Genomic DNA, 12,553 nt, shown 5'->3' on the forward strand with positions numbered 1-12,553 from the left:
CAGCATGTAACATAGAAGAATTCTCCTGAAACTCAAACTTCTGTTAAATTAAGAATGCTTTAAAAATAGTATTTTTGTTTTTCAAGTTGGCAAAGTGTTTAGAATGCTACTTCCCATTAATTTTAATAAAAAATTGACCAAAATATCTAAACATCCCGAAATATATACAACAGTGTTTTATTTTTTCCCCTGAATACTTTAACTAAAAACTTTTAAACTCCACACGTCTTCTACCCAACAATAAATTATATGGAATAACACTACATTATTTGATTCAGCTGAAAATTTTAGACAAATGCATTTATCTAAGTGACTGCATCTGAAAAACACACCATGTGCCCAAAAGCCTACCTGATTTTTTTGTTTTTCCCCCTAATTTTAACATTTGGAATAAGGAAAGATACTCTTTCACAAAGAGCCTTGATTCACATAAAATACGTATTACTCCAATGCTCATCTACATTCTTTAACAGTGTATTTCTCTACTCAAAAGTATTAACGTTTTCAAATTATAACATTTGCTGGCTTTTAAGCTCTGAAACACTACAATATATTTAGCAAAGTCGTTTAATAATAGCTCTTCAGTAAAGCACTTCCTCTGTATATTAAAAAGCTTATTACCAGCCTACAAAACGCAAAGCCATGAAAAAAAAAACAGAATTGTGATTACAACAAGTGATTGCGTGATTACATTCCTGGATTCAGCTTTAAGACACCGGTGATGAAAGCAAATGCGACAACTGTACTTCTCAACTGCCCGAGGCCTAAATATAGGTGAAAGACCCCAAATTTAGGTTTCAAGAACATTACGAATGCAAGATGCTCAAGGTTATGTCTGGTATGTTCTTTAGCATAACAGCACTTTATCTTCACACAGTACGATTTACTACTTCTGGGGTACAGCACACGCTACCTAAAGTAAAGGGTATCCTCGGTAACGTATAGATTACGGATGACATATAGATGGGGAGCGGGAAAACCCAACATTAAACCAGCAAGGCAGACATCACCTTGTTTTGTGCCCCGAGGGGAGCGCGAGAGAACGGGTACCACATCACGGGCACGTGACCGCGCCGCCGACTGCGCCTCCGGGAGACGCCGACGTGCGATGGCGATGAAACGCTTGTGTACTACGATGACAGCGGCGGAACAAATACACGTGAAACCAGCAATGAAACTCCTTTCTCGTGCACAGGGTGACACAGGCCCCTCCCCACCCTTCCTCCGCACCGTCTCCAAAAGGTGAGCTCCGACAACGGGCTCCATCGCTCTTTATGCTTTTCTTGGGCAGTTTGTGTTAAGGAAAAGGAGAGTTTTGTAGCGAACGTGATAAAAAAAAAAAAATCTAGCGTTGTTACTCATGGACTTTGACATCTCTATCTGGAAATATCAGTCCGGAGAGGAGAGGGAAGGAGATTATGAAGGCTACAGTTTGTCAGATGTTTGGGACAGGAGGAAACGTCAGATCTTTGGGACAGGAGGAAACGTATTCCAATACCTCGGTGGGGCAAAGTGTTACTCCCACCACCTCTTTGCAGCACGCAGCAGGAACAGCCTTCAGTACTGCTTGAAACCAGAAATAAAAACAACGCTGCCTTTTTCGACGGAAGAATTTATTAAACCTCCCTGCAAACAGCACAAAACTCTGCCTCACCTGGCTTCCGAGGTAGAAAATTACTATCACCATTTTTCCCTGGGAAAGCAAAGTCCCATACAGAATCTGCAACGGAGGTGGGAACAGAGATTTCTTAAGAACTTCTCTTTGCTGACTAACCAAATAAAAGGTCTCTATTTATAAAATAAAGCAGTTCAATGGAATTATTTGCACTGAAAGAACACACATACTGAACTCCCTTAAGAACACAGCACACAACCCCAAATTTGGCGTTGTACAACAGCACAGTTCAAAATAAAATTCCACAAGCGCTCTCCATATCAGAACTCGGTTCCTCGAGTCGGTTGCATTTTCTCTGTACCCTAACTATAAGAAATAACACCAAGACGTAATCTCCTCAGGACACTGAACTCAGCAGGTACCTCAACTAGCAAGTTACAGCCCTGAAGTCGTTTTTCGCATCAATGTAGCCTGCTAAAATAAGGATATTTGGTCTCACTCTTCCTCGCACCCTTCTGAAGAACTTCGGTCTAACACGTGAATCATCTGTGCTCTTTCCATTTAATAAAACAAACGTTCGCTAGATGTTATGTACAAATAGATGACTAGGAGAAATATTTTTTCTAAGTGCTATGAAAATGCATGTGGTTTCAAACTCTTCTCCTAAGTTCAGTTACGTGTCATGACTCTTACCGCAAAGAGGGTTCAGAAAAAAAACAGAAGCCTAGCGATCAACACCGGTCGGTGTGGAGGAAATGAAACACGGTTCCCATCAGAACAGCTGTGATACAAAGCAAGACTGAGAGTTAAACACCGCTTCGATGATGAAACTGTTGATTTTCTCTCTCTGACTAAACCAGTTCCTCTCTGCAACAGCAACAACCTGAAAGCCACTCGCAGCAACAAACGAACTTAAAAGATCCAAACAGGTACGAGAACTTTTTGTACTTGAGTTTGAAAGATTAGTCAAATTGAACTCGGTCGCTGTAAGGGACCTAAGTCAGGCACTTACACTTCCTGGTGACCCAAAATCACCAATATTTCATCGTCTTTGTAGCAAACAGTTGTTTGAAGTTGCAGGCTGTAGTCCAGCTTTGGGCGAGGGACTGAGTGTTTAAACTCCACTGTATGAAACCAAACTTCCCTTAAAGTATATCGCCTTAATAAGATCTTTCTTTTTAAGCACAGGTACTGAAATAGGAACATCAGATCGTAGACAACAGCAGCCAAAATTTGCTCCCATCAAAACCAACCCCGATTCCACAGGAAGCAACAGCAAGCGGGGGCCCAGGTAACACTCACCAAGGGACGTTCATCCCACGGCTCTTCACAACATCGCAATAAAAATGCAGCCAAATCCCAGTTACCGCTACAGGGAGCGCGAAAGGAAAACAGGAACTTTCCCTTACAGAAGCAATACTTTGCATCAGGGCAAGAGCAAAACCAAGCTGGTAAACGTGATTCCGCAGTCTTGATCTTACCAGTATCTCATCATTCTTAAACTGAAGAGGGGGGCAGCAGGCGTCAGGGCAGGAAATTAAAGTTCCATACTTTACTTAATTTGTTCCCTCATCACGTCACGCTGCTTCTCTCCGCTGTGCCCGTAAGCCATGCAGGAGGCACGCGGCGAGACAGACTCAGAAAAGTAAGGTGCCACAGAAAGATTCATCTCTACACTTAAAAGGTTCCATCAGAGAAAAAACCCCAAACTATCAATGTAGTAGTAGCTTTACTGCTTTTGCTATATTTATTTAGTAAAGAGTTGGAAAGGTATGTTTTCCTGCCTTTACAATTGGTGACTGGGGGTGCTTGAAAAAGCAATCTTCTGTGATTTTGACAGCGAGAGGGACTCGTCTGACTCGCGTGTTGGTAAATCTGAAACGACTCCGGGGATACTGGTCCAGATAGATATACAGCTTAGACGAAAGTCTGGCCCCAGATCTTCTCTGCCGGGGGGGCGGGGTGGGGAGGGGAAACAACCAAAAAACCAAACGATCATCTCTCCATCTCTCTCACACACAAAGATACCATCTCTGGATCAGGAAGTCATTGAGGCATGGCCGAGAAGTACGTTTGTTCTCTTCTTCTGCTCTTCCAAAGAAACTCACTGTTGGCCACTCTGGAACATGAGGTACGGGGTTAAAGTGGTCCTTTGGTGTGAAGTGCTGTCAAGTTCTAAAAATCTGCAGCAATGAGGATGTCAAACACATTCAGATCTCCCAAGGATTACCGCACGTACCGTATTTCGTAACTGAAATCCAAGTTACATCTTCCTATTTGCAGGAGAGGATAAACGTGGATGTCCTTGTCCGAGGTAGATTGCTGGTTTCAAAGGTCTCCTACCCACACCAGATGAGGGTATGTTTTGCAGAGAGTTCTGTTCATTAGCTTTAATTTTTATATCGATAGAGGTATGAGAGACAGCACAAGCAGAGCTCTGAGTGCCAACAGAGCTGATATAGGACAGGGTTTTCACGTCATGACAGGGTGTTCACGGCATTCACTTGCACGACGCTGCAATATGAACACTCTCTAAAGCGCTTACATGGAGCCTCATTTTCCAAGCCCCATTTTTTCAAAAGCGTTCTGCACAGACAGGCCCGCTTGGTTTTGGTGGTTTTTTTTTTTGTTTTGTTTTACAATTCTATCCAATCTCAGGACTTAAAATACATCTGAGATTCATGATAAATAATGAAACTGCATCATTTTCATCAGTGCTTTACATAAGAAGATCGTATACAAGTCTAACACTGACTAGTGACCACCAATGCTGGATGTTTCATTTTCTGGATGCTCCAGTTTCTGAATGCTCCAGCCAACGTTTCCTCTCGCACCCTCCACACACACCCAGGTTCCCCAAAAAAGGACTCCTTTACATATTTGACTCTAAGTACCAAATTTTGCAATTATTACTCAGCTCCAATCCCTACCGATTTGGACAAACACACCTACCAACTAGGAAGGAACTTCACGATCACTGCTCTTGCTAAGCAAATAATCGTAACAGACTCTTTCTGTTCCTCATCCTTACCGAAACGAGCAGGCAGACAATGCTACAACATTGTGCCTGCTGGATTACCTACCAGCAACTCTTCCGAGCCATCTGTTTCACCAATTATAAATCTTTGTTTCAGAAAGGACTGTTTTATTACCATAAGTACACAAGGAACAGACTGACCTCAACCTGAAGCCAGGTGACAGCTGTTTCCAAAACTGTAATCTGTTTATTGACGTGAAACAAGAAAAGGGATAGAGGAGTGATTGCCGATTCCTATAGCAGCTCAACATAACACTTGTAAACTTCCCTAGATTGGTACAGCCAGAAGCCAATTAGTTTTATTTCATATGTAAATGATACTGTAAAGTGGAGCAAACAGGAATTCATTGGAGCATACTATTATAAAGCACAAGGCAAACACTTCTAAAATCACTCCACACGCCCTTTATTTAGAGTCTCTGTCTTGCATTCTTTCTAGCAAGGAATTAAAAGAAGCTCAAAACCATTCAGCTGCGTATATTCAAGAAACGCCGCACACAAAATCACCAGGCACAGTGAATTTCAGCTGTTTTCTCATCTCCGGTGTTATCGATAACACATGAGGTACCTCGTACGCTGTGGCAGCTGTGCAGATCAGAAAGATAACTGCCTAAATTTAACTGTTCAGTCGGTCAGACGACAGGCAGAAGTCCCTGCGTGACTGAAATGCTTCCACTGTGCTCTATATGATTTTTAAAATCATATAAGCATGCTCTAACAGCATCAGAGGAACAAGTTATTCCATGAACACAAGAACGAAGGAAAACTAGTTCCCTGTACGTTTATTTTTGTCCTTATTGTTCCTTCCCAGGCCCCTCCATCTGCCCACTGATAACCCCATTGGGGAACGCACCATATTTACTCTGACTTCACCCAAGAACCATGCACGTACCCGGAGTCATCAGTCAACTGCTCCCAGGCAGAGTATGCACCGCTGGGGGTCCACCTGCTTTTCCCTGCCTGGAGACATTTCAGTTGGGCCTTTCTCTTCTAGCTAGAAGGAGCCACTTCATAAAACTTACAGAAATTACCGGGGGGGGCAGGGAGAAGGAAATCAAAGCAGCTATGAGAAGCTGTTGTTTCACACGGGTTGGGCGACGCGTAGTTGAACAGACACCGCGGTTCCCATGGCACACAGGGATGTCTCTTTGCCAAGAGAAGGGCTGGTGGAATTTTCAAAAGAGGGGCGAACTGATGGGTCAGGAACCACAGAGTTGTTTTAAACAAATCCTCGTGTAATCAGTAATGACATCGCTTATTTTGAAAAGCAACATATGCACGATTAGACAGGTGCGTATGTGGGGAAAACCTGCTCAGTTCTGCAGCCAAGTATTTCCCCTTACTAAAGAGCATCTTAAAATACCCCAGCTTGGGTGCTCTCAGGCTGGAAGGCAGCGCTTGGCATTGTTCTCGCCAGTACCGAGTGCAGGCTGGAGCTGCTCCAGGGCCTCTCCTCACACACATGGACAAAACTGAGTGCTCCGAAGTATTTTAGCCTGCTTAAGTTCATATTCCCCCATTTGTTTAGCTAGCTTGGTATTTGGCCCCAAGTACTTGATAGACTTAAGAAAGCAAAAATATAAACAATTTATGATAGTTTTATACTCAAGTTTGGGGCCAAACTGCAGTAAGTCTCTGAGGCAGTCGTATTAGAAAGAAGAAACCAAACAAGGTTTACCACTTCTCCTACTTTAAGACCACGTTCCCTTAGGTGAAAGACAACAACTTCATGTATATTTTACATTACTTATCTCAATAACGTTAAGATGAAGAAAGATTTATCCAAATAGCTACTGGAAGAACATCATATTTAAATTTAGAGCTTATTCTCTAATAGAGCCAAGAGCCCAACGCCTTCTTGAACGTCCCAGCTTTGCTGGAGCGGCACACAACGGCAATATTATGCACGCAGACGGTAATCGTTACTTACCATGCCATATAAACTGTGTTTAAAACAAAGGAGAATAAACAACTACCACCCACTGGTTGTCAGGCTGGCTTCTGCACGGCCTTTCTTGGACATGCAAACTGCTGAACACACATTTCCTTGTTGTATGCAATCTGCATAGATAGGCCTGCAAAGCTAGTCTGACCACAGGAGATTAATAGCTTTAGCCAAATAATGCGGTAACCATGTGAACGATGAGCTGTTCTAGCATGTTTGCGAGCCTCTCGGCAAGGTTCAACACGCTGCTATCTGCATCTTGTTGCCAGGAGACACAACATCGCCCAGGAACAGAAGGGAAGGCAAGGTTGCAGTGACCACCAGTGAACTCCGGGAAGAGTCCAAGCAGTCCACATCTAAAGGTTCCGCAGGTTCTCCTGATGCAAGATGACATTGCGTAACAAGAAACTGGCAGCGACGCACAGTAAAATATTTACACATCCCCCTTCAAAATCTAGCTTAAAACCATGTTAAGTCTAAGTTTTAAGGCATATCAGATTCAACGTTTGAAATCAGAAGCTCTAGTCTTAGAAAAAGTTTCACTCCTAGGTTCTCACTGATGCTTGTCCACCAACACGAAGCTCTTCCAAGGGACGAGATATATACAAGAGTTACAGAAGCTGCCAATTTGTCATTCCAGGGTAAGGGGGTATTATCACTTTACAGCAGTTACCCAGCCTTGCATTGGGACGTGACTTCATAGCACTGACTGAAGCAAGGATCTTCACGTCTTTTAAGAGAAGGAAGAAGAGTATAGGCTATAGAACTAGCAGCTCGAAACTGAATTTAAGTTAGAAAATACTGATGTTTGAAGTAATTTTAGTCTTAGTAAACTACTTTTACCTGAAGAAAACTGTGAGGCAGACACTGACTGGGCAGCCAGCTCAACTCAACAAGATGAAGTCTAGGTTGTATTCAATGGATCGGCCTCCACTTCGACAGCAGAGCTTCGCGCCAGTCGCAGAACCAGCGGCAGAGCTCTGGCCCAGCACACCTGGGTTTTCCGAGATCACCCTGCTCCTCTGGCTTCACTCAGGGTACCAGAACATCACCTGGCTGCCAACGCAGCCGAGAAGTTTCTTCCTGACTAGTTCAGACAGACAGAAACTCTGTGCACCGAGAGACCACAATACCCACCAGACTGGAAACCTGCAAAGTAAGTGTAAAGGCGGGCAGCGCTATTCAGCCAATTTTACAGGCTGGAGATGACTAAGCAATTATGAAGCTTTGTTTCTTTTAAAATTAATCATTCTTAACTCCATCATTTACAACATGTAGATCATGTGTGTAGCGATGGATTCTGTGATACAGGCTTCAAAAAGAAAACTTTTAAGATTTGAGCTCTGTGCAAATAAGCAAAATTACCCACATGGGCTTGTCTTGTTTCTTCATTTGTTTTTTTGTTGTTTTCAGAAATCATTTAAAATATTTGGGAAAAATGGAAGTCTCTCTGTTGTAAAATACTGCTATGTAATTAGAAGATTCTTTGTTTCTAAAACTGGCATATTTCTTCAAGACAATTCTATAAAATACGATTATTCCCTATTACATATAATTCTTATTTCCTACTTCACTTTCATTTCCAGTGTAGGGTACCTATACTCTGGTACTGTCTTCAGTAAAAAGGATGAATCCATAGGCTGATGAAGCCTGGGTTTTAGTGCCTAATCCAACATCCAGTTAGGTGAAAGTAAGGACTCACGTTGACTTTAAGGATTAGATTGGGTCTCTGGTGCCTAATGAGAAATCTCAGCGTGGTAAATGAAAATTAAAACATTAAGAAAGAAGGGATATACTTTCTTCGGGAAGTGGAAGGAAGAAGAGGCAGTGTGCGAACAAACCCACGTGGACTCAGATGGCAAAGGCAATTCTCAGTTTTTACTGCACAACTACAGAAGCGTCACTTTGAACTGACTATGACTGGAATGAGTCGCACCGGGCTTACAGATTACAGCAGGGCAGATAAGAGATGAGAAGTCTGCATTGTATGCTTCCTCCAGAAAGAAATAATAAAAAAAAAAAAGCAGTCTACACCCTGCACTCACAAGACCATGGACTATATAGAGCTGGTGAACTTGTAACCGTCAGCGCTCCCCATTACTACTCAAAATGGAACCTGCATTACAAAAGTTGAAGAAGTTTTGGTTTAGATCTTAAGGTGCCTAAAGGAACAAGCCTAAACTGGTAACATAAGCAGAGAAACTTAAAAGCTGTTTTCTAATTTCAGAAAATGAACAGATAAACACTACCACATACAGAGCAGACAATAGGTCTAATAAATGGTTTAAAATTTTTAGATGACCACTTAAATAGACCATCAGCATTTCTTAAGGTACTGCTCAGGCTGACAGTGAATTGGCTGAAACATCACCATATATTATCAAATGAAATTTCCAGTCAAAAGACCTAACGGAGCACCGATCTGATTTTAGTCACCGAGAATGTAATTATGGAAACGGCACTTGGGGCACATACAGTCAATCTGTATTCACAGGGACAGAGAACAACTGCTCTATCACGCCCGTCTCAGTCGCTGCAAAGGCACACTCAGGCTGCCACTTTTTCTAACACAGAGAAAAGGCTCATCAGGAACGTCAAGAACAAGCACAACATTACACAACAGTCTCCGTCAGCGCTCTACAGACTCTTTTCTACAGAGCTGAAGTTTTCTTATTTCACGTGCTTCAAGTCTTTCAGTTTCAGAGAACGCTTTCCAGATGCTAAATAGTAGTTTTAATAGGCGTGCAAGAATGTTTTGCGGTGGCAAACTTGTTAGATGTTATTCAGGTAACATCACCACAGGGTTTATAAAACACTCGTATACAAAACATCAGGAAATAAAGCAAGCACGTTCCCTTATATTTCTGCACCGCTGCTCAGGTAAGCACCCTTGCTAGTAAGGGAGTAAATTCAGTTACTCACCGATATTGCACTTTGATCCTATCATTGTCAGGGTTGCAGTAGAGTCTTTCCAGATGCTCCTGGGAATCATTGCTCACACTTTGCCAACTCTGGGTTGCTGTCCTCCTCACTTGCCAATGATACGGCAAGACTGTGTGATGCTTGGGACAATCACTGCCATAAACACAAGTGCCCTGGAGAAAATCCACACAGATTTCTACTCCGTCTTCCTGATGGGTGTGATATTGCAGCTGGTTCAAGAGCTCAAATACCAGATCAAGAGAAGCTTCTTCACTTTTATCCTGGAATATCCCAGCACTGAATTTATTGCTTGGGTTCAAATTGTATTGCATTGGACAGCTATTCTCTTGGAAAAAGCCAGATGCATAGCTTTCCAGAATCTTGTCTGGGAACAAAGGACAGGTGGCACCATCACCAGCCGTTGGGTGCAAAGGATGATCCCGGAATGATTCGTTACTATTATCAGCAGCAGTTCCAGGAGTAGTTTCTGGCGAGAAGCCTTGCTCTCCCGACTGGACATCCTGCTCAGGATGCCCAGAAGAAGGACGAGCTACTGGCAACTGACTCTGCACATCTGGAGCTGTCGGCATCAGCGCAGTCACATCATTTTCTGGTTGGGGGCAAGTACCACCGAGGTCCAGAGTCTTTTTCACAGCAGGTTCACATAAATCTCTATGACCGCCACTTTGGCCTCGGGGCACAAAGACCCGATCCAAGGTCCCAGCTCCCAGCAAACTGCTAAAGATCGGCCGCAAAGCCCGGAGAGTTTCTGTGTCCAGTCTCTTCTGCACTTGCTGCTTCTTCTTGAAGCAAGGCTTCACTGGTGGTATCTTTTCAGACAGTCTTATCTGAGGAGGAAAGTCCTCTGAAGGAGGGCACTTCATGCCTGGGCAGGGAGCCTGCTGCACAACACACGCCGGCTTTGGTTCGGTGTCCATCAGGCACAGATTTCTGCTCTCTCCAAATCACTTTCAAATGTCCCAGAGCCTCACAAGAATCAATCTAGGGCAGAAAGGAAAACAAGACAGTTAATCTCTCTAATTGCTCACGGTTGACACGAACAAGATCACCCCTGGAGAGGATTTTGAGCCAGCAACAGCAAACTCCTCCCCTCTCTGTGACTGTGGGTAGCCCCTAGGCACGTAAAGCATGAAACCAGCTAAACTCAGGCTAATTAATCCCAAACACACACTCATCGTCTTCTCGCACATGACAGCTCAGAGACACTCAGGCACGCACACACAGTCCCCGGAGTGGGGGGCACGAACAGGGGATGGTCTGATGCCCTCCTCCTTGTCGGGATGTTTAACAATAAACAGCACTTTAGCTCATTATATTCCACAAAAGCGAACACTGCATTGTTCATTTTTACGCCTCCCTCGCACACAGACCTGAGAACAGAGGCATCAGCAGACACACAGCCCCGAACATTCCCACCACACCTTAAACCTTCACCCACCGTTTCTTCTCCCACCAGATAAAGGGTCCGACGCACACCTTCCCCTTCCCCTCACGTATATACCTTCCCTGATACAACCTCCCACATCCACCCAGCACCATCGTCAGAGAACTGCTGGCTTCACTGAAACAAAGAGCAAACTTCACGCCGACTTCAGCGGGGGCCAGGATCTAACGCCTGGCTTTTTCAGACACGGGAATTCAAGCGCTTACACCCTGTTCCTCCTGCTGCGCACCGACAGGGACGGTCCCACCCGTGCCCAGACACTCCCACTTCACACGCAGCCATTCTCGCACGCCCACGCCGACTCAGACGCGCAGCCCGCACTCCGTCACCCTGCTCGGACCCACCAGGCTCGCTCGCCTCTTGCCAGGCTAGTCAACAAGAACTAAGAGCGGGCAGGGAAGAAAACAAAAGGGTGCTAGTTACTCAAGAACCGAGGAAAAAAAAAAAATTATTTCTAAGATGAAAAAAATTTTTTTTTTCTAAAGTACAAATAAATACTACGTCTCATGCATCGCCAGAAAGCAAAGCTCTATACCTTTTAATCAGGAATCCTGTAATATTTTATTACATTTAATTAAGCCCTCTTCAATCTCCTCAAGGCTTTAAGGCTACTTGTGAAGGGAGCACATTAAGGATTACTTCCCGGTTAAATGCATTCCAAGCGAAGTGACTTCTCATTTCAAAACAAAATCCCAGAAAACATAAAATTTGGCAATAATTTCTTACTACTGACACTTTGCTCTGGGAAGTTTCTCACCGAGTCTTGCTTATTGTGGAATGTTCATTTATAAGGCTCTCGCACTACCCTGGGAAACAGCACATCAGGATTGCCAGGAAAAACACACACACAAAAAAGTTGTACCTCCCCAGTTTTCCATTTTTAGATTAAAGCAACTGATATATTTGTTTGCCTGTTAAAACAAACTCCAAAATTACTGGTATCTCCCCTATTCCTCCACAGACATACCAGGTATTTCTCTTTCTAAACCACCAAGGGTGCCTTAAACCTTAACTTCAAAGGTTTAAAAATCCTCAAATCCAAAAGGAATCGGATGCTTCACTTCATCGTGCCCAGGTTTAACAGCCCCTGCCATATGCGAGAGGATCTCCCAGGGTTCAAGGAGTCCGAGGGGCTAAATACGTGACTTTGGGTCATTTTCAGCCATACCGTTAATGCTCTTTTAATACTGGGTTTGCTCACTTGGTTATCATTTCAGTTTTGCTGCTATTTTTAAAGAACTGCCTCGCTACGTGGAGTTGAATCCCCCAACAACTCTAAAAATAGAGAGCAGTCGGAATGAAGAATATCAGAATTTGTTGGCATTTCTATTTCAACATTTGAACATTCCGAATCAGTCGCTGTTGTTTAGAAACAACGCTAACAATCGCCAAGAGCAATGCTACATTTGCACAACGCGTTTCAACAGAGGAAGATCCCTCGGTGGGAGATTTCAGTCCCCGAGTGCTCGCCATCTCACGCAAACCACGTTTCCTTTTCCTTTGCTGAAGAAAGCAAGTCTAGCGGTCTTAAAATAAATTTTAAAAACAATAAAAATAAACCGGCCCCAA

At 43.5% G+C, this 12,553-nt stretch overlaps 1 protein-coding gene across 1 annotated transcript in view; it reads right to left on the reverse strand.

Annotated features, from left to right (window-relative positions):
* TIPARP (TCDD-inducible poly(ADP-ribose) polymerase) overlaps window positions 1–10,457 on the reverse strand; it is a 22,898-nt gene extending 12,441 nt beyond the window's left edge. The window contains exon 1 of the mRNA XM_009707218.1: window positions 9,520–10,457. Within this exon, the coding sequence (XP_009705520.1) occupies window positions 9,520–10,457 (938 nt within the window). The remainder of the gene's footprint in view (window positions 1–9,519) is intronic.
* Between the last annotated feature and the right edge of the window lie 2,096 nt (window positions 10,458–12,553).

The sequence above is a fragment of the Cariama cristata genome, unplaced genomic scaffold (genome assembly GCF_000690535.1).
Source record: "Cariama cristata isolate BGI_N322 unplaced genomic scaffold, ASM69053v1 scaffold32729, whole genome shotgun sequence".
NCBI classification, from domain to species: domain Eukaryota; kingdom Metazoa; phylum Chordata; class Aves; order Cariamiformes; family Cariamidae; genus Cariama; species Cariama cristata.